The 27,238-nt window shown below is 43.5% G+C and overlaps 1 protein-coding gene across 5 annotated transcripts in view; it reads right to left on the reverse strand.

The window, feature by feature from the left end:
* Window positions 1–27,238, reverse strand: part of FAT3 (FAT atypical cadherin 3) — a 661,489-nt gene that overhangs the window by 17,180 nt on the left and 617,071 nt on the right. For all 5 annotated transcript variants that reach the window (XM_090030588.1, XM_090030587.1, XM_090030584.1 and 2 more), the window contains exons 23-25: window positions 7,743–7,896; window positions 6,115–6,770; window positions 3,243–3,356 (exon numbers count right to left, since the gene is read on the reverse strand). In XM_090030588.1, the coding sequence (XP_089886714.1) occupies window positions 3,243–3,356; window positions 6,115–6,770; window positions 7,743–7,896 (924 nt within the window). The remainder of the gene's footprint in view (window positions 1–3,242; window positions 3,357–6,114; window positions 6,771–7,742; window positions 7,897–27,238) is intronic.

The following is a 27,238-nucleotide window of genomic DNA, read 5'->3' on the forward strand; positions in this document are numbered from 1 at the left end:
TTTGCATAGGAAATTTTAACTTGCCCTTAAAGTCAGCTTAAAGCTAATTTTGCTGAGAGCAGGCAGTTTCTTCCCATTCACGTTAATAAGAAATCTTAAGACATTGCATCTCATGTTGATGATAAAATTTAACACTAATAATTCTGAGCAGGGCACATTGGGATGAACAATTTTAACACATCAGAAATTACTAAGATAGACATGAGAAAAAAAATTGACTTGTTTAAAACAATTCAAAGGAAACGTAAGAGTGGTGAGAAAAACCCACCAAGGCAATGGAAGGCCCAGAGAAGGTTCCTAATGATGAATGGCTGAGTGAACGGCTACTGCCTACACGTGTAGTAGTGCTTCTGTTGTGAAAAAGCAGGAAAGACTTGTGTTTGGAATAGTAGTATTTTTGCAGGGGTTTGTCAAAGCTCTAGCAAGACAAGCTTACTTACTTTATGATGCTGAGTAAGTCTCCTGAGTCACTGCAAAATGAAAAAATGCTACCTAGTTTTACTAACAATTGTCACAACATGGTGCTCTCCTCAATAATTCCCATCACACAACCTGGGTGTTTTCATTATCCAAACCTAAAAGAAGACACTGAGGGCTGCAGGTAACATCAAAGTCATCCTGCAAAGGAAGAAGTATGATGACAGTCACCCTTTTCTCCCTCCTTGACGAATGCTTGCTAAACAGTAGTGTGGGTTCAGGTTGATTCCTTTAGTAGCCTCTGAAACACAGGAGCAGGAGGTAGAGTAGAATGATGGGGTGAAGAAGCATTTGCTGGTTCAAGCAGGTGATGTTCCTTCAACCTAACATGTGTGTATGCATGTGCATGAATATGTCCACGTGGATAACAGAGAGGACCATGCTCAGCAGCAGGAACACAAGACAGAATGCTACATCCAATTTAGCATTTAAAAGGAAGATTAAACAGCTTAGGTAAGTGTTTATGAAGGGGACGCAGAAAAGGAAGTTCAGGTCTCTAGTTAGGAAGTCTGACGTATGGAGGTATGTTTTTGCCCCTAGGTTGCAGGGTGGTTGGTCTTCCTTATGCTTCTGGGTTTCGCTGGTTGCCACATGGTGCTGGAAAGGAATTATTTTCCTCCTCCTGTTGCTACAGGTGTCAGGGTTTTTTCCCTCTTCTTCAGAAGCACTTGACAGGGTGTGTTAATGCTCCTGCTGGGATTAAAACTCCAAGGTGATCAGGAAAAATTTTACCCCATGGTTACATTGGTATGGATTGTTAGGGAGGGATGGGGTTTGCTTTTTCCATTGAGGTCCTCATCCTTGGACCCCTTAGATGTATTTTAATGATCTTTGCAGTGGCAGGACACTGATAGCCCTCATCCCCCTAGTCTTTCTTCAGTTTAGACAAGGTAGATAAGAAACTGCAACCCAAGTACTTGTACAGGGTAATTTGGATAGGGATGACCTTGCCTTCGGCAGTGGGTTGGGCTAGATGACCTCCAGATGACCCTTCCTGCCCCATTTTTCTGATTCTAAGATTCAGTATGCCTTTGCCAGTTTATGGCTGTGTTCATTTTTTGGGTCTTTACACTGAAAAAACTCACAAGATCCAATCCATGCTGACCTGTACTAACAACTGTAGGATATCTCACAAGACTTAATAGTTTTCCTGATTTTCTTTGAGGGCATCAGAGACTTGATGACTTTAGATCTTGAATAAGAAGTCTTATCTTTAAAAGCCATATTTTAATACTGCTTCCACAACAACTGCATGGGTACAAAGAGTGCAATCTTGTTCTCTGTAGGAGTTTTGTCATTGAGTTAAATGGAACCAGGCCCACATACCTGAAAGGCCAGTGTTTGCACTAATTAAAAATTGGTTGGTATGAAAAGTGATTTTGTGTGACAGTGTAATACAAGGAAATAAGCAAACAGTCTAAAGAAATAATAATGAAGAGAAGAATCATTTTTTCCATGAAAAAAATCATTCATGGACTTAGAAATAATGTCTGTGCTGCTTGTCAGAGGAAAAAGGCCACAACTGAATCAAAAAGAGCTGTGAGTGCACTTCACTGTAAGTGCTCTTTCTAATATTTAAGAGTACCTTGGGAAGAGCTACACTAGATGGCTGGGGAATGAATGTCCAGACAGTTCATTAACTGGCTCTTGAAGATTCTGTGTGCAGTTTCTTTGTGATAATCTTGCTGGTGGATATGAATAAGACATCCACAACATCCATCACTCCTGCCTGGCAGGAGCGTCTTGCCTTTTCTCAGACCACTGTTAGTTTGATCTGCCCTTGCAGGTCTCACTCAGCTCATATATTATTCTGTCCATATCAAATAAAAAGATTATGATCTAGGGTATGCAGGCAAACAAAAAACTTTCTTGGAGGGGAGGTTTAAGAGAGTGTTATCATTTATTTAGCTGAGATTAGTAGCTTAGACCAAGTCATCAGAAGTTGTTCACTGCTGCGTACTGAAAGGTAATGGGGCTTGGGGGACTTTGAATGAGACCTTAAAACCCCCACCAAGTTTTTCTTTGAACTGACTCATGAAAAATAAGAAGTCCTGCTCCAAGAAGGAAAAACACTGCTTTTGTAGTCATCAAAATCCTATATCCAAGCTTATTATCATGGTATTTTGGGGAAGTTGCCCTGCCTGGGTCCCAAAATCTTGACGATTCTTGTAAAGGTGGGTCTTCGGTACAACACCTTGGAGCAGAGAGAGAGGATTTCTATTCCTGGTCCCCAATTCTCTGCTCAGACTTTACTGGATCTTCTACCATCCTGCCTCTGAAGGTGGACTTTGGATAGATTCCCAAGATGCTTACCATATTTCTTGGTAAGGCTCTCCTCAAATGTAAAATATTCCCTAGTTTTATGATGCTTTATTTAAGAACAAATTGAATAAAGACACATTTACAGGGGTAGAACGCCCTTTTTAAATTTGAATGTAAGAAATATTACATTTACAAGAAATATTTCAATTTAGCACGTGAGTCATATTCAAAGAAATATGGTAGATATTAGGAAGAACTCTTGTTTATGAGAGCAAGCATCAGAACAGACTGACATCATTGGAAGGTGAGTACAGGTTAGACAAACATTTTCTTGGATGGTTTATACAGGGATGATCCTACACTGAGCATGGGATTGGGCTATGTGAACTCCCGAGAGCCATTCCCTATTTATCTATGGTTCTATGAAGGAATAGTTAAAAAAGTCAGCAAATTTCCCAACACTCACTTGTCCCCAGTATTGTAAAGCTATAATCATTTCTTACCATTATCATCACCCGAATCTGACTGGAAGGAGCTGAGAGACTGAACTTCAGAGTTGCTGCCTTTATTACTTCCTGCAAAACAGGTCACTTCTTCAGCTTCATCAATCCCTTTACCTTCATTGATAGCAAAAACAAAGCAAAATGGTACTGTGTAGAAACGTGCATTTATACCACCACAACTCATTTAAATGCTACAAATAAGTAGGGGGGGAGGGGTTTGTTTTTTCTGAATAAAATAATTTATTGACCCAGGAAATGACTAAATCCATTTTTCAAGAGGATGGCCAATCAAGATATAAAGATATCAGATGGCTGAAACACTTTACTAGTAGTAAAAAAGTTTTCAAATGGCTGATAACAGCATAAGCCCTGAAGAAGCTACTGTATTGGATTCTGCAGGGTGGCACCTGCACCATACAAAATTATGATCTACTACTGGTGGTATAAACAGCTCATACAATCCAGTTACACTGATCTCTGCTATTCACCTTCAAGGGGCTGAGTCGCATTAAAGGGAGTTTCAAAGCCCATTGAATTTGATGAGAATCTTTTCATTCACATCCTGGGTCTTTTCAGCAGAGCCTAATTGCTCTGCCCCTAGTAAGTAGTAGATTATACCTTGTATTTACAGTGCTTTTCATTGAAAGAGCTTCAAGCACTCAACAATTTCTTCTATTTCCTGCACCATTCTGAAGGACTAAAAAGAAACAACTGGCTTGGTGGGAGACATACTGACTCAGTCCTGTAACCCTCACCAAAAGGTACACGGTCCAGCCATGTACACATGAAGTTTAAATGACAATTAAGTCAAATTAGCTATGGTTGTTCCAAGGCAAATCGTTAATTCAAATAATTCATAAGTAATTAATGCAGGGCATTGAGCTTGGTTGTCTGTAAAGTCTGGATTTGGTGTGCCCCAAGATACTCTGGTGCAAATCAAAGCAATTGTCTATTTTTAGCCAAGAATACTTAATTTAACTACACATTATGGTATAAATGCTCACTCCCTATGCTTAAAGTCACAAAACCATTACATCTTGAGACATATAATTAAACACACAAATATATATATACACTCAATCGCTTATTATTTGGGCCACCATAAGAAGTAACAGAGAAATGTTCTGTTATAGGCTTTCATGTCCAGATTCACAGAAGTGTTTGGGCACCTAAATCACTATTGATTTAAAAAAGGTGTTAGGTTTCTATATCCCTTTGTGAATCTGAGTCTGGTATATAAGTATGATAAAACAACCAGTGCAGAATAGAATAAAATAGAAAAGTCTATTTAGATGTGTTCTTTCAGTCAACAAAGCTGTATTTATAGGTAAGAAAGAGACTCCTTTATCTGGGCATGTGATTATCTGCCACAGAAATAGGAAGTCCAATTTGAAAACAACACCTCCAGGTTTGAGAATTACAGTTAAATAAATTTAGAAATGTATTCAATGAAACTTCTGACCTCAGCTGCAACCTGTGCTGCACAGAGACATCACAAGGGCTGTAATACAGAAGTAAGTAATACCTGCGTTGGTCCCTTTTTTCTCGATTCATAATTTCCAGAACAGTGAAACTAGTCAGGTGGAATTAAACATTACAGAATCAGGCACCTTTATAAGGAGGAAGGGGAGTGGTGGGGGGAGGGGTTACTTAATGTGAACATCTACAGTTTTAAAGAGTATCGGAAAAAAGATTGATATGATTGTTGGGGGGGAGTGGAGCATAGACAGATGTAAAACTGATATCCATCAAAATATATGGATCCGATACAACTGTTATATTTTCATTATCCTGAAACAATACAAGTGTAGCAAAACTGCTGCACTTTAAACTTGATTTGCTCAGGGTCAAAGTTAAGGTGGTACAATTAACCTGTATCACCAAAGGCACATGCAGATGTACCAGATAAATTCTAGCATGCATTGCACCATTGCAGATGGCAACTCTCCTTCCCCTTTTAAAGTAGTTAAAAGCTTGTCCATATCCTAAGATGAACAATAGACATGATCACAAAAACACCTCTGAGACCCATGCTGTAATGCAAACCCTAATTTGCTGGGAACACAGGGCCCTAATATATGGTTCCCTAAAAATTGGTACTTCCTGCTATGATAGCATGGGTCATGTCCCTATGTCTACAATAAATCATACCAGAATGGAAAATATATCTTGCCATCAGTGAAAAGGGAAGAGGTGCATGGGAAGTCTGAAAGACTCAACAATAATGGTAACAGATGGTATGAACAGTTTAAAGTTTAATGCCAATGTAAAGGTGACAGGCTGAAAATATGGGTCTAGGAGCAGTTCTGACTTGTTTCACAAATATAAGCAAGAGAAAATATTTACCAATCCATTCACCTGCTTGTAGAATATTGTTTCTTGCAAAACCCTTTTTAAGTGTGTTGCCCAATATAGTACTAATTTTCTGTTGGGAGACTGATTGTTCAAGGTATGAGAGAGCTTAAGATTTCAGAAATGTATATACAATGTCTCCTAAAATGTACCTTTTCCATAGAAATATGCTTGGACAAAATCATGTAACAAGAGCTCTCAAGCCAATCACCCTACTGAGTCTTTCTGGCCCAGTGGTTAGTCATACTGTGATGTATTAAAGTAGAGCACATGCATACCCAGACTGATCCTAATTACATGCCATCAGAAATAAACCAAATGTAACAAGTGCAAGTGCATTAATCCCATTGCTTTAAACAAGCTTCATTAAGGGTTCTTCATCAACCTTGTAAAACATTAACCTGATAGCACAGGCTGGTTCATTCTGCCAACCTTGAGCTGCACTGATAAGAGCTCTTATTGCATGAGACAGAAAAGAAAGGAAACACTACACATCAGGTGCTGTCACCACACTACTCACTTTCAGTTCCAGCATCCCAGGTACTCTTCCTGATGGAGTCACAGTCTGATCGACAGGGAGACACGGCTGGCAGATTGGGAGCCACACTACACACCACCACACCCCGCCTTGCTGTTAATATTCGAGGAGATTCTGGGTGAAAAGTTGTCATCTCCTGATGCTCAACTCCAAGTCCATCAACTATCTTGTCCAAGTTGTTCCGCGAGTCACTCTGGAAGCAAGGCGTGTAGGCCATTGGCCTCACAGGAACTTGAGGCGGCCCAACCTCCTGGTAGATATTCCTACTGTCCCCACTGTTCCTTATGTTTTTGAACTGGATCCCATTGCTCTTGTTAAGCAGGGCAGCAGTAGCTGGGTCCTGCACCAGGGTGATGTTGTTACGTGAATAGTTTTTCCTGAATACTTTTTTGCGGAAAACTATAAACAAGACAATCAATACAAAGATGACAAAAAGAACCACTGATATTCCTATGAGCTCTTCCTTTCCAACATAGGAGTGTCCGGCTTGGATGTTGGGTACCACAACAGGCCTAAGCCCACAATACTGTCCCACATACCCAGGAGTGCAATTACATAGAAATGAACCAAAAATGTTGACGCAGGAGCCACCATTTTCACATTCCTCTCTCTCACATTCATTGATATCTTCTTCACACCTTAAAAGAGCAAGTTGTGGATACAGATAATTAGCAAACAACACAGCCTGTGATTAATTACTTAAGATGTCAAGATAGCAGTTTTGTTTTATACCCTGTCAACTCTTGACAAATGATCATATTATTATCCAGCCACATTATGACATTTAAAACCTTCCAGAGGTGGAAACTAATTCCACTGCTTTTTATGTAAGTGACAAGAAAATATACAGGGAAGATACTTGTTTAATTCTTCTCCTCAAGAAAAAGCTCTTTTGACCTGATATAAGAGGGCATGTATTATGTAGGTGCAACTATTGATTTTAGTAAGTAACCCCCCTCCTGTCCCCCCCCCCAAAATAAATAAATAAATAAATAAATAAAATGGAACAACTAAGTGTGGAATCAGGGACACAAAATGCAGTGGAAGATGCTTACTTTTCTGCAGGTGTTTTGGATTCTCCTGTAGGATATTAAACCAAATTATATAGACTAATAAGTGTAAAGAGTGGGTAATAATGATTTGATAATATTATGCAGGACTGGAAACAGGATGTGTAAATATTAGAGAGGGCAGAAAACTGGAAACTAGAATTTGAAACACAGAAGAAAACTGGTAAGCAAAGAGGTTAACACAAAACAAGAGAAGAGATGGGTGATAAAAGCAGAAAACTGAGGGGCTGATTATAGGGGTTTGTTTCCACAGCATTAACTTAGGCTCCTAAGTCGGGGGGGAGGGGACGACGACTTGCTAATCAGGGTGACCCAATTTTCAAAAACGTCACCTTCCACTTGCTTTATAGGATACCCATTTTTAAAACCTTGATCTTGCAGGTTTCTTGGGTGTCTTAACCAGGGCTTTGAGTAAGCCACCTGCATTGGTCATATAGTTTTATGTACCACTGGCTTGGAGTACCATATATCCTGTACAGAAAGCCCTATTATTAAGATAATTCAGACCCTACATTCACACTCTGGAATAAGCTCACTTACGTTACTCCTGTTAGCCCACTTTTGCAGTTGCAAATGAAGGCATTGCCTATGGGATCACATGACCCTCCATTTCGACATGGATTTGGAAAACAGGCTGTAATTTCCGATTCACAGTTTCTTCCTGTGTATTGAGAGAGGCAACTGCATTGATAACCTGGGGAAACAAAAAATGAATCAGAAGCCTACGAACACATGATGCATTATTGAGTCTAATTATATCATTAGTTTGCTCGGGTATTAATCTGAGTCAAGGAGGTACATGGGAATTCTAGCATGTGTGTGCATCCGGCACTCCCACCTTTGCAGACGTTTACATCCTTGTGGTGCTTGGACCGTGTAAGACACTGACCTCTGAGCTAATGGGACTCAAGAAGCAATGGCACTTGTTTTCTGGCTTTGATCATAAGAAGATGACCTCCTCATAGGTAAACATTTATCCTTAGCCACCAGAAATAAACAACTGTTATTTTTAGGTTTTTTAAAAGATGACATCTTCTTTCACTGAAACATGTCAAACTTCTGGAAAAGAAAGACCATGCACATGGACTGCAGTAGTGGTCTGCATTTCACCTCAGGGTTTCTGCACAGAATAAAGAAACATTTATAGAGCTCTAGAAACAGTTTTCAAATCTGCCATTTCCAAGGATGGCAACAAGGATCAAAAAGCCAGTTACAGAAAGGTAAAGCTGATAATGATACTGAATGTGTCTATGGTCAGTGTCATCTTCAGAGCTGTGCATGCTTTGGCAACAAAGACTGAAACAACTAATCCCTGAGGGAAGTGGGAAAGCATTATGATGCTCAGTGCTCATGGCAGAACTGGGGCAGCGCGTAATTAAGAAATGGATCAATTAGACACTGGTATAAACCAGTACAAGTACACTGCAGGGGAGTGGAGCAGAGTGCAATAGTATGGGAATGAGATCAGAGTCCTGATCCCAAGTTTCTTGCACTTATACTGAAAAGCTGTGGCTGAATCAGAACCAGAATATAAGAGTTTCTGAAGCCTGTCATAATCCCCTGCTCCATCTGTCAGGTCACACTCCTTCCATTCAATCCTATTACTGCTCTCTCCTATTGTTGTTACACTCCATGATGCCATTAATAATTCAGAAACATTTTGATTAATCAGGTCACCCAGCAGTCTACTGGCTGTGCTTTATTTTACACTGTGAACTAGGCCTTCAAATTTGGGTCCCTTTTTTCTCAGATGGGTAGGGGTAAGAGGTGTTGTAAGGTCAGTGACTTTAGATCTGATGGTGAAAAGGATTCTTTAATTAGAGAAATTCAACAAGAAGAAGCCTTGGCACACCTGGAAATCACTTTGGCTGAAGTTTTCCAGCTAGGACGTAGCAGATCTGGGTGCCCGAAGGAAGCACGTGTGAAAATCCCCAGCCAGGTTTCAAATGTAGCTGTTGTGTCAGCATTATCAGAATAAACCAAGTGGGCTACAAATGATTAAGTAGCAGTTTAAGCTACCTTTATGAATTTGATACTGGGTTAAAACTGAACCAATTTAGGACCAAATTGGACCAAAAGAAAGGATATAGTCAAACTAGCCTTCCTACTATCATCTTATATTGCTTGATTTCTGAATTATGAGATAGGTATCATGAGGGGTAAACAATTGGCATAATATGGACAGTGCTGGTGGCGGACTTGAGACAAACTCAGTTCAGTATGGATGGGGTGGATGTGTTGAAGCATGTGCTGAACGAGCTCATTTCACTCCGTTCAATCACTGTCCTTGTTCAGTTCACAGATGGGAACAAGGCCTTTGAGAAAATGCTTGGCAGACTGATTTTTAACATAAAGGAGATGAACTAGGTGCTAAAATTAACACAGTGATTGTCAACCTTATAACAAATTTGGAGATAGAAACATTAGAGTTTTCAGGGTACTAGAACTACAAACTTAAAAAATACAGTTGTATGCAATTCTTGAAGGCCTTATATAGCAGACTTATTTTTTTCTAACTATCAGTTAAATGGAAATATTTATTTTAAGAACTTACCAAAAATGCAGAGTTGTTGGATGCTGTCCTACGCCTATTAGAAAACTCTAACTGTTACAAAACAGATTTTTGTTGCCTGTGTTACAGTGACCATACAGCATTGGTAAGGACAGATCCCACTCCCCATACTATGCATACTGCATTCAGACACTCTATGGCCATTAAGAAATGTAGACACAATTGAGGGCCTAACGGATGCAGAAGTGATAATGATTTATAATATGCTAGAAAATGATTTGATCTGAAAATAGTGTGGAAAGGTCACTGCATGAACACAAGGCTATTTCAGTGTTCCACTGTGTGACTGAACAGTGACATCTATCGTCCAAAAATCTAATACACTTTTATATGAAGCAGTATGATTTTTCTGTATACAAATGAATCAAAATATTCAAATCAAATACAGAATATTTTACGTAATAAATTACCTGCTATGTTTTAAACAAATTCCTAAGCAACTGTAAACAGAAATGATAATATTAAATAATGTTATTTAATTTGGGTTTTTTAAATTTTGTTGTCTACATGGATAATTATTAACATACAAAGATTTTTTTAAAGAAATCTAATTTTCTTTAGACATACTGCATCCCCCCCCCCCCACTCCATGCTTGCAGAGCTGGGTGGGAAACCCCTGCCCCTGCCAGCAGGGAGCTCCCAGAGCCAGCTCCACAGTCATGAGGTGTGGCTTGGGAGACCCTTATCTCCTGGCCTGAGTCTCATCATTATGGGATTCAGGCTGGCACATAAGGGTCTCCCTGCCCCACTCTCCAGTCACAATCTGGGAGCAGGGCGCTTCGAGCTTCCTGCTGCCAGGGCAGGGGGACACAGTCATCATCTGGGCTCCTGCATCAGAGCCCATCCTGGCAGCAGGCACCTCCCATGGGCAGGGAGCTATCTCCCACCTCCTACCAGATGGCTGACTGGGAGCCGATTTTACTCCCAATCTGTCATCCACATGAGTGTTTCTTAACCTTTTAAGTAGCAAGTAACCCCTAACTTCTGAAAATTTTAATAAGTACCCCAACATTCAATTTTCCAGGGGATTTTATATTTACAGACTAACGTGTGCCATACGTTGGAAGAAGGGCTGTGTATATAAGTCTGTGATATGATAGATGTCTGATCTGGTATGGGTAGGGTTGCCATCTTTTACACCAAGGGTGCACAACTCAAGTATGTACCTGGGCTAGAGGTGATGCTGGCCAAAGTGAGGAGGGCTGAACACCAAATTTTTACTGGGAAATTTCATTTTTTTAATTGCACCAATTTTTTTGCCACAGTTTTGAAGGCGAGAGAGAGAGGAAAAGAGGGCAAGAGAGAGAATGCTGGGGTACCCACATATCCCCTGCCTTTGTTTTGCATACCCCCAGGGGTACACGCACCACAGGTTGAGAAACTATGATCTACACGAGTACTATGGGGCCATTACTAATCCTGAGTAAATCTGCTACTTTCATTTGCAGGTAACAAATTTACTCAGGATTAGGGAGGTTTACTGCAAAGTAAGCATGTGCACATGTAGATGCACATGCTTATTTTACAGTAAACTATACAAATGTGAAGTTAAATGTCACATGCAGACACACCCAATTATCCATTATTTCTTTGCCATTGTAGTAAGAAAAACAAAATGAATCTGTTCCTTTTCCAAAGACAGCCAGTGTTAATGATAGCCACCTTTCTATACTGAAACAAGTACCTTTCAAATAATCTAGCATATAATCAAATTATATGGTCCAATTTGCAAGGAAGTCAGTGCATATGTGTGTGGGGGGGGAGGTGTCATAAATGTTTAACACCTTATAAAACTTAGGCCAGATATCTGGTGATCAAAGTAAGGGTATAAATGCTTAAGATTATGCATCCAGGTGTGAAAATATGGTTTATTTGCATCAGTGTAGCAAGCTATGTATTGTCAACAATCAATAATGTCCTGTTTCAAAAAGGATCAAAGTGAGAAGACAGAAAGCACTGAAAAAAAAATGCCTTACTATCAATAATTATAGAATATCAGCACTTTCAGGTGCATTTTTTCCTCTTGATTTTTCTTAATGGAATACAATTTAATAGCATGTTTCTCTCTATCAATAACTACCTTACATGTCTGGGACCTTTCCTTCAGCTGGGGCAGGGCCCAACTTCTGCATGCCCCCCAGGCCACACACATCTGCAAACCACATGCTGCACAGCAGATATCTCCCAGGCCTCCATGCTGCATTGCACCATGCTGCATTAGGGAACACCTTAGCCCCCGAAGTACCCAGAACACAGATTCCCTGAGCCCTGAAGGGTGTTCCCCTACCAGGGGTGGAAGCAGGAAGCAAAAGCTGGTGGTGGGGAGTGCAAGCTCAAAGACCCAAACAGCAGCAGCAAAAAGACGGCAGGGGAGGCAGTGGAGGGAACAGTTCCTGGACCAGTAGGCTGGGGAACACAAGCTAAGCCCTCATAAGCTTCATACAAGCTGGACAGCCCTCAGATGGATGAATGGGTATGCTGCTCACTAGCACCAGCTGATAATAACTCTGTCAACTTCAATCCTGCCATCTATGAACTTCACTTCTTCATTTTGACTTCAGTACCTTCCTTTCTTCCATTGTTTGCAACAAAAGATAAAAGGACTCTCAAGCCAGTGCTTTGGTGCTCTCACAAAAAAGGGAGCTGTAATAAGTGATTGCAGTTATGGTATTTTCCATCTACACCTACATTTGCTTGGCATCCCCTGAGCCAAATGAGGTGTGAGCAGAGTACCATGTCATTGTAGCAGATGGGATGACTATGCAGGTAACTGTGGCGTGAGTATGTCATGTTGGTAGAAGTCCCAGTCTGAACATCTGAATTGCTGTCTATCTGCAGGCTTACTACATTATTAAAGAGGATGTTCCAGACTGTTGCCAATTCTTTTTAACACATATATGCTCCTGCTTCCATCTGTTATGCACAGTACGAGTTGGCCTTCTTTTGCAACATGGCTTTTACAGCGGTTCCCAGGATGTAGTTTCAATGCAATTAGACCTGACAAATTCAGATTCAGATGTCCAGAAACCGGCTTTCCCTTAATCCAGCACAAATCCAGTTGTTTGGAGAGCTGAGCAATATACTGAGGCACTGTAATGGAAAGGGAACTCTCCCTGTTTTGCATTTTGATGTATTCCTATAGACTCCAGGCTGCTTTTGAGGTCAGAGTTATCTTCCTCCAAACATGTCCCACACACCTCAATATTGTTTTATCTTCTTTTAAAATAAGCAGTGACATGTCATAATTCAAGCAGTTATGAAAATGGATGTTCATATATTTCAAACAAGAACTTTGGAACCAATTCATTTCTATGGATTTATAGTCAGGATCTTTTACCTGATCTGAAACCAGAGAATTCAGACTTTGTGTCTGGAAAAGCTGATAAGCAGTCACTGAAAGCTGAAAAAAATATTAAAATGCCTAATCCATGTAGGAATCAATAAAAGTTAATGACTTTTAGAAGTTAACATTGTTTTTTGTAAACCATAATGTTTTGTACGGTGCATATGTGTTAGGGGAATAAGTCAGATAGTTCATGACCATACTAAAACAGCTTTTTCTTCCTGCTTAACTTAGAGGGATTAAATCATTCATACCTTAATGTTTCCAAAGTGCACCAAAGATTAAAAGCAGCACAGAAGCATTAATGTAGTTTTTTTCTCATGCTGGATTTTAACGCTGTTTATGTAAAAAAGAAGGGGGGGTCACAGACTGAGGTGGGGAGGGAGACAAAACAGTAGCTTTCTCTCATCACATTCTGCCCACACTCCTGGAACAGTTTGATATATCTGTGAAAAATGCTGCACACTAGACTAGTAACATTGCCTATTCAGACACGTCATTTTAATCAAGGCCAGATGTGTGTAACACTGTTTATATTAAAAGGAAGTAAACTGTACTTATAATTTCAGACCTTACCAGCATAAGGTTTCTGTCTGCAGCTGATAAAAACCTCAGTTTAGTATCCAAGTTTGTAATACTATTTGATTTGATTACAGTAAGGCTGTCTATGTTATTCCTGTGGCTGTTGGCTTCCTTTTATTCATCTTGTTACTGCAGCTGATACACTCTCATTTGTTATACATGAATGGTAACACTGTCTATTGTTAAGGGTGTGTGGCACTTCCCATTTTAACACCATGTTTAGTTTCTTTTTTTAGCAAAATGTAAGCATTTCATGTTAAATTTTTGGGCAGAATTTTTAAGCCACATCAGTACAGATGTTTCTGAGAAAGAGGCCAGGAGCCCATTAAAAAGAACAAAACAAAACAAAGCTCCAGCAATGTTTTTAAACTGCATCACTACCTTTGCACTCTATCTGTTGTTTAGCAGCACAGGTGTGTCAGGGATATAAGTTTTTAATTCTATCCATATTTGTGTCAGTGTAATAGCCTTGAACATGCTTGATACAGACTTCTCAGACTTTAGCTGCTAAAATCTTAGAAGATCTGTCGTCACAAAAAATGCCCCAGCTTCTCATATGTCCAAGTACAGACAAGACTGCTCATCTATACAGCTAACACACTCCTCCATTCCCTCATAGCAGCACTTAGTGCTGACCAGACTGTGCGCATGCCATCCTCACCAGTTAGTACATCAGCTCAAGTGGCAGATACCTGTGTTCTCAACCTAAACAATCCTACTATTGGATCAAAAGGACATCAAGAGACTGCCCAAATCTGGAATTTTTATTTTCCTTTTTAAAAAATCTGGAATATTAACTAACAGAAACCTCAAATAAAAGAGCAGTGTTCAGATAGGAGAGACAAGTACTGAATCTGCTGCTCCAACCCCTTAGCCCGGGAAGTCTGCTGCTTCCCGGGGGCCCGCATCCGAGACATTGCGGAGAGGATCCCGCAGCTCCTCCGGCCCACAGACCACTACCCCATGCTCCTTATTCATGTGGGCACCAATGACACGGCTCGGAGCACCCCCAGCCAGGTCATGAGGCACTACAGGGAGTTGGGAGTGGGGCTTAGGAGTCTGGGAGCTCAGGTGGTGTTTTCGTTGATCCTCCCAGTCTCGGGCTATGGGCTGAAAAGGGAGAGGAGGATCCACGTGGTGAACCAAAGACTGCGGTGCTGGTGTTATCGGGAAGGCTTTGGCTTCCATGACCGCAGCCCGCTCTTTGGAGAAGGAGGCAGTGAGCTGCTGGGAAGAGATGGCCTCCACCTCTCTCCCCTGGGGAGGAGGCTCTTCTCAGCCAGGCTGGCTGACCTGCTCCACCGGGCTTTAAACTAAGCCCGCTGGGGGATGGGGGGGACTACTGCCCCTGCTGGCCCGCTGAACAGCCCTTGCAAAGCCAGCGGAACAAGGCGCTTAAGGGGGCACTTAAGGGAGCCCACCCCTGCCCCAGCCCTGGCACAATCTGTGGGCAAGGCAAGAGCCCCCAAGGGCACACTTGCCTGCCTGTACACTAATGCCAGGAGCCTGGGCAACAAGCAGGACGAGCTCGTCCTCCTGCTCAGTGCAAAGAAATATGATGTCATTGGGATAACGGAGACCTGGTGGGACTCCACCCATGACTGGACCACGGGTATAGAGGGCTATACCCTATACAGGAGGGATCGTGTTGACAAAAGGGGCGGGGGTGTAGCTCTCTATGTGAAGGAAAGCTACATGTCCCTGCAAGCTGATGTTGGCGACCGGCATGGACAGCTAGAGACCCTCTGGGTAAGAATTCATGGGGAATTCGGCACAGGGGACACAACGGTGGGAGTCTACTACAGACCTCCCACTCAAAGTCCCGAGCTTGACCAGGAGTTCACCCGGGAACTGACTGAGGCCGCTTGCTCCAGGACCTTGGTTGTCATGGGTGACTTCAATTACCCGGACATCTTGTGGGAAGACCACTCAGCTAAATCTGAGCGGGCGCAAAGCTTTCTCTCGTGCATGGATGACCTTTACCTGACTCAAGAAGTCTATGGGCCAACGAGAGGCAAAGCGCTGCTTGACCTGGTACTGGCTACGGGGGACGACCTAATCGGGGACCTAGTGATTGATGGGAAGTTGGGTGACGGTGACCATGAGCTGATCACCTTCACCATCCGCCATAAAGCTAGCAAGTCAGTCAGCAACACAGAAGTCCTTGACTTCAGAAAAGCCGACTTTGACAAGCTCAAGAGGCTAGTCGGTCAGGCCCTCAGGGACCATGACCCCAGGGAGATGGGAGTTCAAGAAGAGTGGTTGCTTCTCAAGGAAGCGATCCTCAGTGCACAAGCTAAATCTATTCCAACACGGAGGAAAGGCAGCAAGAAGGCACAGCAGCCCCCCTGGCTCTCCAGAGACCTAGCGGACCTACTGTGGCTAAAAAGGAAAGCTTACAAAGGATGGAGGACGGGATTCACCTCCAAGGAGGATTACTCTGCGCTGGTCCGGTCCTGCAGGGAGCAAACCAGGAAAGCCAAGGCTGCAACTGAACTCCAACTAGCTTCAGGCATCAAGGACAACAAAAAGTCCTTTTTCAGATATGTGGGGAGCCGGAGGAAAAGCAAGGGCAATGTTGGACCCCTGCTAAACCAGATGGGGCAACTGACAACTGACGCCCAGGAAAAAGCCAACCTATTAAATAGGTACTTTGCGTCAGTCTTTCATCAGTCACACGGGATGCCCATGCCTGCTATGGGACAGGGAAATCTGGGTGAGGGGGATCCCCTACCCTCCATCAATGCTGACCTCGTGAAGGAACACCTTGAGAAGCTGGATACCTTCAAGTCAGCCGGCCCTGACAATCTGCACCCCAGGGTACGCAAGGAGCTGGCGAGCATCATAGCCCAGCCCCTGGCACGGATCTTTGAAAACTCCTGGCGCTCTGGTGAAGTGCCCGAAGACTGGAAGAAGGCCAATGTGGTGCCGATCTTCAAGAAAGGGAGGAGAGTGGATCCGGCTAACTACAGGCCCATTAGCCTGACTTCTATCCTGGGGAAGATCTTAGAAAAGTTGATTAAGGAGGCCATCCTTGAGGGACTGGCCCAGGCTAACATCCTAAGGGATAGCCAGCACGGGTTTGTTGCGGGTAGGTCTTGTTTGACCAATCTCATTTCCTTCTCTGACCAGGTGACCTATCACCTGGACAAGGGAGAAGAGATTGATGTCATATATCTTGACTTCAAAAAAGCTTTTGATCTGGTATCCCATGATCACCTCTTGGCCAAACTGGCCAGTTGTGGCCTTGGCTCCACCGCAATCCGGTGGCTGGGAAATTGGCTTCGTGGTCAGACCCAGAGGGTTGTGATTGATGGCAGTCACTCATCATGGTGCCCTGTGACCAGTGGGGTCCCTCAAGGCTCTGTCCTGGGACCCATACTGTTCAACATCTTCATTAACGATGTGGACGTTGGAGTCAGGAGTGGACTGGCCAAGTTTGCCAATGACACCAAACTTTGGGGCAAAGCATCCACGCCAGAAGATAGGCGGGTGATCCAGGCTGACCTGGACAAGCTCAGCAAATGGGCAGACGAGTACCTCATGGTGTTTAACACCGAAAAATGCAAGGTTCTCCACCTTGGGAAGAAAAACCTGCAGCACCCTTATAGGCTCGGCAGTGCTACGTTGGTTAGCACTACAGAAGAAAGAGACTTGGGGGTCATCGTTGACCACAAGATGAACATGAGCCTGCAATGCGATGCTGCGGCTAGTAAAGTGACCAAAATGCTGGCGTGCATCCATAGATGCTTCTTGAGCAAATCCCGGGACGTCATTCTTCCCTTGTACTCGGCCTTGGTGAGGCCGCAGCTGGAGTACTGCGTCCAGTTTTGGGCTCCACAATTCAAAAAGGATGTGGAGAAGCTTGAGAGAGTCCAGAGGAGAGCCACGCGCATGATCAGAGGTCAGGAAAACAGATCTTACGATGACAGGCTGAGAGCCATGGGCCTCTTTAGCCTGGAAAAGCGCAGGCTAAGGGGTGATCTGATGGCCACCTATAAGTTTATCAGGGGTGACCACCAGGATCTGGGGGAACATCTGTTCACCAGAGCGCCCCAAGGGATGATGAGGTCGAACGGTCACAAACTCCTGCAAGACCGTTTCAGGCTGGACATAAGGAAGAATTTCTTTACTGTCCGAGCCCCCAAGGTCTGGAACAGTCTGCCAGCGGAGGTGGTTCAAGCACCTACATTGAACACCTTCAAAAGTAAATTGGATGCTTATCTTGCTGGGTTCCTATGACCCCAGCTGACTTCCTGCCCTTTGGGCAGGGGGCTGGACTCAATGATCTCCCGAGGTCCCTTCCAGCTCTAATGTCTATGAAATCTATGAAATCTATGAAAAGTTAATACATGCCAGAATTCACATTGTTTGCACAAGCCTCAGTTTGGTCACCTTGTAAAATGGGTTACAAAACAGTCTGCAGGCAAGACTTTTCAAGATATCTCTTACTGGACCAACTGCATAGTTGGGAGAGCTGCTGGACAAACTTTCAGGCAACGGGCATCTTTCCTGATGCCTGAAAGTTTGCCCAATGGATCTCTCAACTATACAGCTGGTCCATTAGAACCTATTATAAAAAATCCTGGCCTCTAGATATTTTTTTGGGATGTCACCCCAGAACTACATTCTAACCCTGCTAAAACAGTCTGTAAAACAGTCACACTTGGCAGGAGGTGAAACACTGGAATAGTATTGGCATCTCCATCCTTGGAGGTTTTTAAAGCCTGGCCCAAGAAAGCCCTGGCTGGAATGATCTAGTTAGGGATGGTCCTGCTTTGAGCAGGGGGTTGGACTAGATAACCTCCTGAAGTCCCTTCCAACCCTAATTTTCTATGATTCTATAAAATGAGATCAGATATTATATTTTGTACTATATTTTGCTTCAGTCAATGTCCAGAAAAGAAATGCTCTGCAGATGAATCAGGCCCATGTAACAAAGGACACTGTTGTTTGTAGGACCCCTGCCTAATTCAGTGCAGAAGCTGGAAGAGTAGCAAATGAGAGAGGGAACTACATGAGGAAAAAGGAACATGCCGTGATTAAAGCAGTTAAATGCTGCTGATGGGAATTCTGCTTTACACATGGCCCTGCTGTAGAGCTGGTGTGATGCTGAGCAAGTCACTTAACCCAAACTTTAAATCAAAGGTGAACAGTAGGGTCAGATTCTCCTCCACTTCCTAGGTGCCTAAGTGGATTTAGTTAGGCTATAAACAGACACTGTCTTTGGAACAGGAACAGCTCTACCAAGATGTGTCCTAGCACAATTGATCTGCTTCACTGGCATGTACAGATGTCACCAGAGTCCTTGCTCCTGGGACTTCAGGAGCCTTATCCCATAGGACAACAGCCCCAGGTGCTGCACCCCAATACCAAGTCAGGAAAAACCACTGCAGAGGAGGAGGATCCACCCATCTTTTCAATTACCTGCTTCTCAGGGATTAGAGCAGCATGGAATAGAATTGCACTTAGTCACCTAAGTCCACTTACAGGCTTAATAAGTAAAATACAATCTGACTGTAAATGTGTTCTCTTCCTTTTCTGGAGGCCTAGCCTACCTGGATTTGATCTGCAGAAGTGCTGGGCACCAATAGATATGTCTGAAGTCAGTCGGAGCTGTACTGTGAACATAAATCAAGTTGAGGATGCCTTGAAGTGGACAACCACCATTGGCAGAATCTTCTGACCTAAATCTTTGCTGCGCCTCAGTTCCCCATCCATAACCTGCAATAATACCGCCCCCTCAACTCATGAAGTGCTGTGAAGATAAATGAACTTAATGGTCATAAGCACTAGATACTAATGAAGAGTTCCATAAAAAAGCCTGTACATAAATTTCTAATGCTGTTGTCAGAGCAGGGTTGAATTAGTGTATAGTAAATAAGACCTGGAGGCTCAATGAGTAATAAGGCTAGGATGTAATACCGACTAGCGGCTAATAAAGTGAGTGACAGCTATCTTGGGTACTAAATGAGGCAGGGTCCTGTGAAAAAAATAGTCTATGACCATGAATTTCAAGACTACAGCAGAAAGGTTCCACAGGCTTTTTCAGTGGTCAGGTTTGTACTCGCTGGCCATGTCCAGACAAATGTGGCAGTGTGGTATGGCAGACATGTCTGCAGTGCCACATACTGAATGTTCAGGTGTTCTCTGCACTGCAAGGGAGCACCATGGTTTTTTTTCTTTGATCCTTGGATATCCAGGGGTCAAAAAGCCTGCAGAGAAAAAAGAGGGGCAGCACACACACGGCACTCAAAAGCAGAGCCAGGCCGCCCAAAGCCATGCTGCAGCTGCCAGCCAGGCTCTGTGCATCAGAATTGCTGCTGCTGCAGCCCTGAGAGGGCCTGAGGACCCCAGGTAAGGCTGCTGGAGCCACCCCAGTGCTGGTCCCAGCCTTCCCTATTGCCCCTGGGGTAACTTCCCACACACCTGAGTGTGAATGGCATGCACGTTCCCTGGGGACAAGGAGTGGTAGTGCAAGGTTCACCATTGCTAGTTGTCCACAGGGAACCAAACACCCATACCATGTGTGGACACAGCCATAATGTTCTGTGAATGTTGCTCTTTGTGTGTAAACTAGGGCCAGGTACAGACATTACACATTTACCGGTATAAGTTATCAGAAACAGGTCTATACTCATAACAGACCAGAAGTTCAGCACACAAAATCAATCTATGCTTGTAACAGAACAGAAGTTCAGCGCTCATAGGCTGGTTTAAAAAAGGCAAAATCCAGTCTAAGATTTGCACTCCCCCCTCCCCCACACACACACTAAAGGGTGAACGTGCGCTCTGTTCGCTACTGATCTAAAATATGCCACTTATAAAAAAACCCACGTAACTTAGATTGATTCCATCTTGGGCTTTTTGAGTGTCTGTGTAACAGGGTAAATATCAGAGCCAGTCACCATGCTGGCCCACCTCCTTATCTGGGCAGTCTGCCCACCTACATTCTCCTCCATGCCTTGATGTAAACCATACTTTCTGAACCTGTGGTACGTGTACCCCTGGGGGTATGCAAAACACAGGCAGGGGTATGTGGGTACCCCAACACTCAGTCTCTCACCCTTTTTTCCTCTCTCTCCCTCAAAACTATGGCAAAAAATTTGGTGCAATTTAAAAAATTAAATTCCCCAGTAATAATTTGGTGTTCAGCCCTCCTCACTTTGGCCAGCATCACTTCTAGCCCAGGTACATACTTGAGTTGTGTAAAAGGTGCAACCCTACCCACACCAGATCAGACATCTATCATATCACGGCCTTGTATTATACATAGCCCTTCTTGGAACATATGGCACACTTTAGTCTGTAAATATAAAATTCCCTGGAAAATTGAATATCAGGGTATTTATTAAAATTTTCAGAAGTTAGACTTGCTAGTTAAAAGCTTGAGAAACACTGGTGTAAACAATAGGCTGTTTATTTTAAAGCAGAAGGCTGCCCATTTTAAAGCCCAATGCCAAGGGCATATTACATGGCTCCTGCCCTTCCCTTATACCATGTCCCATGCCTTGCAGATGCTATCCAAATTCCACCATCACTCCCCTCACCCCTTACTGGGCCACTCTGCCCTCTGGCCCAACTAGGCCTCAGGTGTCCTTGGACATGCCTGGGTCTTAACTCACACCCCCTTACTGAGGCCTCCACTCCAGCTACTTCGTTTAGCTCGCATGCAGTCCTTCGGGCCATCTTAAGGCCCTACTCTACATGACTGCCAGCTGCAGCTAGTCCAGTCAGCCCACGTGCAGCTCTTCAGACTGTTTTAAGGCTGTACTTTACATAGCCTCTGGGTCCCTACTACTCTGCCCCCTCACTGGGACCTCTGGGTCTCAGGTGTCTGATGACTTACTTAGGCCCCCCTAACTCAGCCTATGGCTGTTCAGGCCTCAGACATCTGTCAATGTACCTGGACCCTTGTGGGCATTACACCCCTTTGGGCCTCCAGCATCTGTCAACTTACCTGGACCCTGCCGCAGGCCCCACTTAATGGGCGTGGGCCTCACCTTGGGTCCCACTCAGTGGGCCTTGGCCCCTGTACTTTTCTGTCAGGGTGTGCTCCTCTAGCCTTTCCCCTCCACAGGGTAACCCACAAGGCAACAGGGGCTGCGGCTTTCTGGCACCCATACTCACCCTTCACTAGGGAGGCACAGGTGTGGTGCTCTTACTGCCAGCAGCTGAGCCCTCTTCCCCAAGCAGGCAGTCTCCTGCTGGCTACATGACTCCTGACCAGGGAGTGCAGCCACCTGCAGGCTGCCTCTGCTGCCTACTCAGCCCCTTTGAGTGGCAGGAACCACAGGTGTCCTGCTGCAAGCAGGCACCCAAAGGTGCCCTGCTACAGTCTGTACCTAGCCTTGGCATTTATTAGCCATCACCCAAGTGTATCTCATAAGCATTAATAGACTTTTACCACACAAGGGCCTTACACAATGTTATTTTGCACATTTTGTAAATGGTTGCAAAATTTATAGGCTTGCCCAAAGTCAGACAGAAAGTGGGCAACAAAGCTAGAAATGTAACTCTGGTCTTCTGCCTCCAACCCTTTACCAGCAAGATAATCTTTCTTCTTGATACAATTCAATTAGCTGTTCTTATTCCTGCCTAGGCCTATGTTATGGTTTTGGTACCCTATACCAATCGCTTGATGTTAAAGCTCTAAATTCCCATACAGGTCTGTAGCCCTTCGCTGATTGATATAATTTTAGATCCTACTATCCTACATCCAGGACCTTAACTCCCAGAGTATCGATGGGCTTTTTACCCATGGGCAGATTACTGTCTTTAGCTTCTAAGTTGTTCAAATCATTCAGGGTTCACCGCTTAATCTGGAGAACCAGAGAGCCCGTGACAGGAGCCGCTGGGCTCAGCTTCACTCTCTGTTCTCGGTGTTAAAACTCTGACCTGTTGGGATTTGCCTTTTCCCCTTCAGATGTGACATTTTTTTTTCTCTCTAGGGCTATGTCCATGCTGCAGCACTTCTGAGACAGGATGGCAGGTTGTGTAGACACACCCAAGCTAGCTTTCAGCTAACTAGCTTGAGGACAGCAAGCAGATCACAGGATGACAACCTGAGTATTTATTTGGGTTTGCGGGTGGGTTGCCACTGGTGCTGAGCTCCATGATGCCACACTTGCACTTCCAGCCAGACTCAAGCCAGTTTTTTTAAAGCTAGCTCAGGTCTGAGCCTCAGTCAAGACAGTGGCTGCAATGTAGACCTATAATAGAGTGCCTGGAGCAAGATGTGAAGGCCTGTATACATTGCAAAGTCCTAAAATATGGCTCTGAAATGACCTGTTTTCCTGTAACTGCAGGATAAAGCCAAAGCTGGTTGGCCATGTTTTTACTGTCTGTGAACAGAAATGATAAATCATTTCTATTCAGGAAGGAAGATGACACAACAGAGATATTATTAGGGAGGTATGCAATTATTCTAAATAATTAATGTATGCAAAGTAAATTGCAAATCAGGCATGACCCCCATAGCTTCTGATATAACACCAGCAATTCTTTGATGTTGTAAGGTTTGAGCAAGCTTGGTTTGGATGTTTTCTTTTAAATTCAGCTATTAATCCAAGCTCTCTAATTTTTCTCTTAATTTCACTATAAAGCAGAACAGTATTTTTTTATCGGAAAAGGGATCTTAAAGACTGTGTAGATGTAGACTTTTATTTAAAAAATACAAATCAGAGGACTGAATTCATTAAAATAAATGCTATTGTAATGCTAAAACACTGATCATTAAGAGACAGATTTCAACACCTTGCTTCATATGGAGTAGCACTTTCTACAGCACTTCCAATGGGCTACTTAAAAGTGCTGACCTGTGGGTCCTGATCCTGTTATCACTGAAGTCAGGCGACAACGTTCTTTATGGGTTTTTCCCCAAACAGTAAAACTGCTGTTTCCTTTCTTAAGATAAAAATGAAGCCTTGTTTATTTCATTTCATTTTATTTTAAATCCATTGCGGGTGCTAACATCTCCGCCAGCAAATACAATGTCCTGCCATCCTTAAAAGCATGTTACAATTTGTGGTGACATAACTAGCATTTGACATGGTGTTGGGCTGTCCCTTCTATCCAATTTAATTATATGCTCTTTTTATATACTGGGAACAGCTCACACTATCAGAATTGCTTTGCCTGCTGGAAAGAAATGGCCCTGACTTGTTCTAGTGGGCTGGGCTATAGCACCACTGAAGTATAGTTAAGGCCCATTGCTTTGGAATTATAGCACTATAACAATCCTTTATTTACATATACTGCTGAGACAGTAAAAACAGCAAACAGATTTCTTAACAAGAGACAGCTGAAATATCCCCTCAGGGCACTTGCCCCTCATTGAGGCACTAACATATGCAAGCTTAAATAGCTTTCGTGCTTGGATTTCAGTAGTGAATTATCCTAACATGAACCGTTTTTGTCACTCTAATAACAAAATAGACCCAACAGTCAGAACAGCATGCTTTGTCCCACTGCCCCTTTGTAAGTGGGCAGTGCACATGATGGCGGAAAAAAAGAATTACTGGAAAATGGTGTGTTAGAAAGGTTTCAATTTACTCATCATGAGATTGCTGAGCAATACTGTAAATAGACTCAAGTGAAATCAATAGAAGGAGCTGTTCACACTCTCTCTAGCTTGCTGAACGTTTGACCTAATTTAGAATATAAGGAATCTGAGCTGAAGTCAGGTATTTGTTTCGTCTTTACCCCGTGGGGATTTAAATAATCTTGTTGAGCAGTTTTCTAGAAAGCTGCTGCCTCTTTTGCACTCTGAATGACTTTCCTTCCCCCTTATTGGGCACTGCCCATTCTGCTTTTTTCTTAACTTCATAGAGAAAGGGCCTTAAACACACAAAGCCAAATGTTGCAACTAATGTGTACTTCACATCACATTATACCACGGTGGGTTTAGTGCTTTTAATTGTCTTTGCACTTTTTTTCCATTGACAGCAAGGCCTCTATCTTCATTAGCACACCCTTAATCTTACTTGCTTTAAACTAAGGCAAACTATAAAGCTTGGTGTTTAATATCTGGATGCAGCAGCGTTCTGTAGACCAAATTACAGCTCATAGAGATGAAGTTGTAAATGAGGTATGTTTGCAAAGGCACGATTCCTGGGAGGCATCCTGTCTGCAGCTGAGGGGAGGAGGTCCTCCAAAAGCTATTGTTACACCATATAAAACATTGGAGTAATTTGTCTCCCCAGGTGCTCTTGGGATAGGCGCCCAATGGGTGTTCAGTTCTGTCATCACTACGTCACTAGCAGCTTTCCTATTGTATGTTCAGCAAGTGGAGATAAACCAATTGTAGCTGTCTGCTACATAGAAACACTAGGGAAAGAGTTGGCACACCACCTTTCCCCAGGTAAAAGCCATAACCTTGCTCCTGTATTTTCATTCCAAAATGTGGAAGAGCAAACTGTTTTTTTTAAAGAAGGAAACAGGCACTAAAGTGTGCACATTTTGTAGGGTTTTTTTCTTCTTTTTACTGTTTTAAAAGTGGATTTCAGTTCAATCAATAATATGTCTATGGAGGACCAGGACTGGAAAGCAATAAATAAATGCAATGCAATGTATCTACTATCACTAATAGAAGATTAGGAAAAATGTGAAACTATTTGATAACTGGGATTGGTAGCTGAGCCCTTTCAGGCAATGACAAGCTGATGCCACAAGTGAAGGAGAGGCCACAGGGACCAGAATTCAGCAGTTAGACTGGATGCCAAACTAAGAACTGAGGTGAAGGCCATCCATTCATAACCAAGGCTCCTGGGTTGCTGAACAGAGAAGTCAGGACAAACCCGCCGATCTAATATCAAATCCTGCATGAATCTAATCTTGATTCATATATGGATTAGAAAAAGGCCTTGCAGCCTTTGCCAGAAGGAGGTTGACAAGAAAGTCATTGGGACTCCCTGTGTGTGTGGGTAGCCTAGCTCCTGGGACTGATAGTCTAGTTCAGTCCCAGGAGCATAGCGTTGAATGCATCCTAAACTTACCCCTTCAGTTGAGAAGAGGAGCTAAGAGCCTAGAAGACAAATAAATACCATGGGCAAACAATCCCCATAGGGATTGACTTGAAGGTCCTGCATCTAAAGCAAAGTAATCAGATAGGGCAAAGACACCTAGCAGAGATAGAGGCCAGCGCTGTGTAATGGGGCCCAAGGAGACAGTGGCTGCCATGCAGAGAGACCCCGATGGCAAGAGCCAGGTAAGGAATGGAAAGGACAGTTCAGGCTGAACCTCCTTCTCCTAGACTCTTCTAGTCAGTTCCTGGAGAGAACTGCAAGGAAGTACCAGGTTTTTCCACATTATCTGGGAGTGAACGGGGGGTGCTTTACTTACAGCAGTTCTGAGAGCCACTCTACTTAAAGCGCCCATAGCGTCTTGTGCATTCAATGTCCCCCCGCCCCCATTTTAACTAAAACTTGTTTAGCAAGCTTTAGTTAAAGTGCCCCTGCTACCATTTTGAAGTGGGGACACTGAATACACAAGATGTAATGGCTAATTAGCATGCTGCTTACAGCACATCAGAGCAGCATCCCCGCACGTCTACAGGCGCTCTATAACAGGAAGTACAAGGTGATGTCAGCCTGATAGGGAGAGAAAAGCCTCCATAGCCACAAAACAGTCACAGGATTATTGTACACTGGCCAGGAACACTTCCCTGCTGGCATGCTGCAAATGTTGACTTGGAGAGAGACCTATCTCACCTGTGATAAGGTAGCTCTTTTTCCACACCTGTGCCATGCTCCTTCTCTTTGAGGAGACTGTCAAGTGCTGCGTTCATTAGGAAACACGCTGATGCTACCTCATCAGCTTGACTCAAGCTGCCAAGCAGCCTCAAACATAGACATGATTTAATTAAATACCCTGTATCAGGGGTGTCAAATTCATCCACGCTGTGGGGGCCAAATCCAGACCAAGAGGATCCATAAAATCAGAGAAAATTAGGGCTGCAAGGGACCTCTGCTGGGAACACTCCTACCAATGCAACCCGGTACACCATAGGCCTTCTTGGCAACAAGGCTGCAAGGACACACCGCTGGCTCATATTCAGCTTATTGTCCACTGTACCCCCAAGGTCCTTTTCTGCAAAACTGCTGCCCAGCCAGTCAGCCCCAAGCCTGTACTGGTGCATGGGACTGTTCTGTCCTAAATGCAGGACTTTGAACTTGTCCTTACTGAACCTCATAAGATTTCTTTTGGCCCAATCCTCCAATTTGTCTATATCTCTCTGAATACTAACCCTACCCTTCAGCATATCTACTACTCCCCCAGCTTGATGTCATCTGCAAACTTGCTGAGGGTGACCTCCATCCCATCTTCTAGGTCAGTGACAAATCCATGGGGCAAGTGGCAGCTGTGTGGGGCCAGCTACTGTGGTGGTGGCAAGTGGTTCTGTGTTGGTACAGACCTTGTTTGGCCCCCTGCTGCCAATGGCTGCCCCAGATTCTGCTTCCCTCTACCCCTACCCTCAAATTCCTGCCATGCTGAGAGCACCATGGTTTGGATAGGGCAGCTCTGTGGGCCATACGTTTG

Source organism: Crocodylus siamensis, chromosome 1 (assembly GCF_052110815.1).
Source record: "Crocodylus siamensis isolate JL-2025a chromosome 1, ASM5211081v1, whole genome shotgun sequence".
Classification (NCBI taxonomy): domain Eukaryota; kingdom Metazoa; phylum Chordata; order Crocodylia; family Crocodylidae; genus Crocodylus; species Crocodylus siamensis.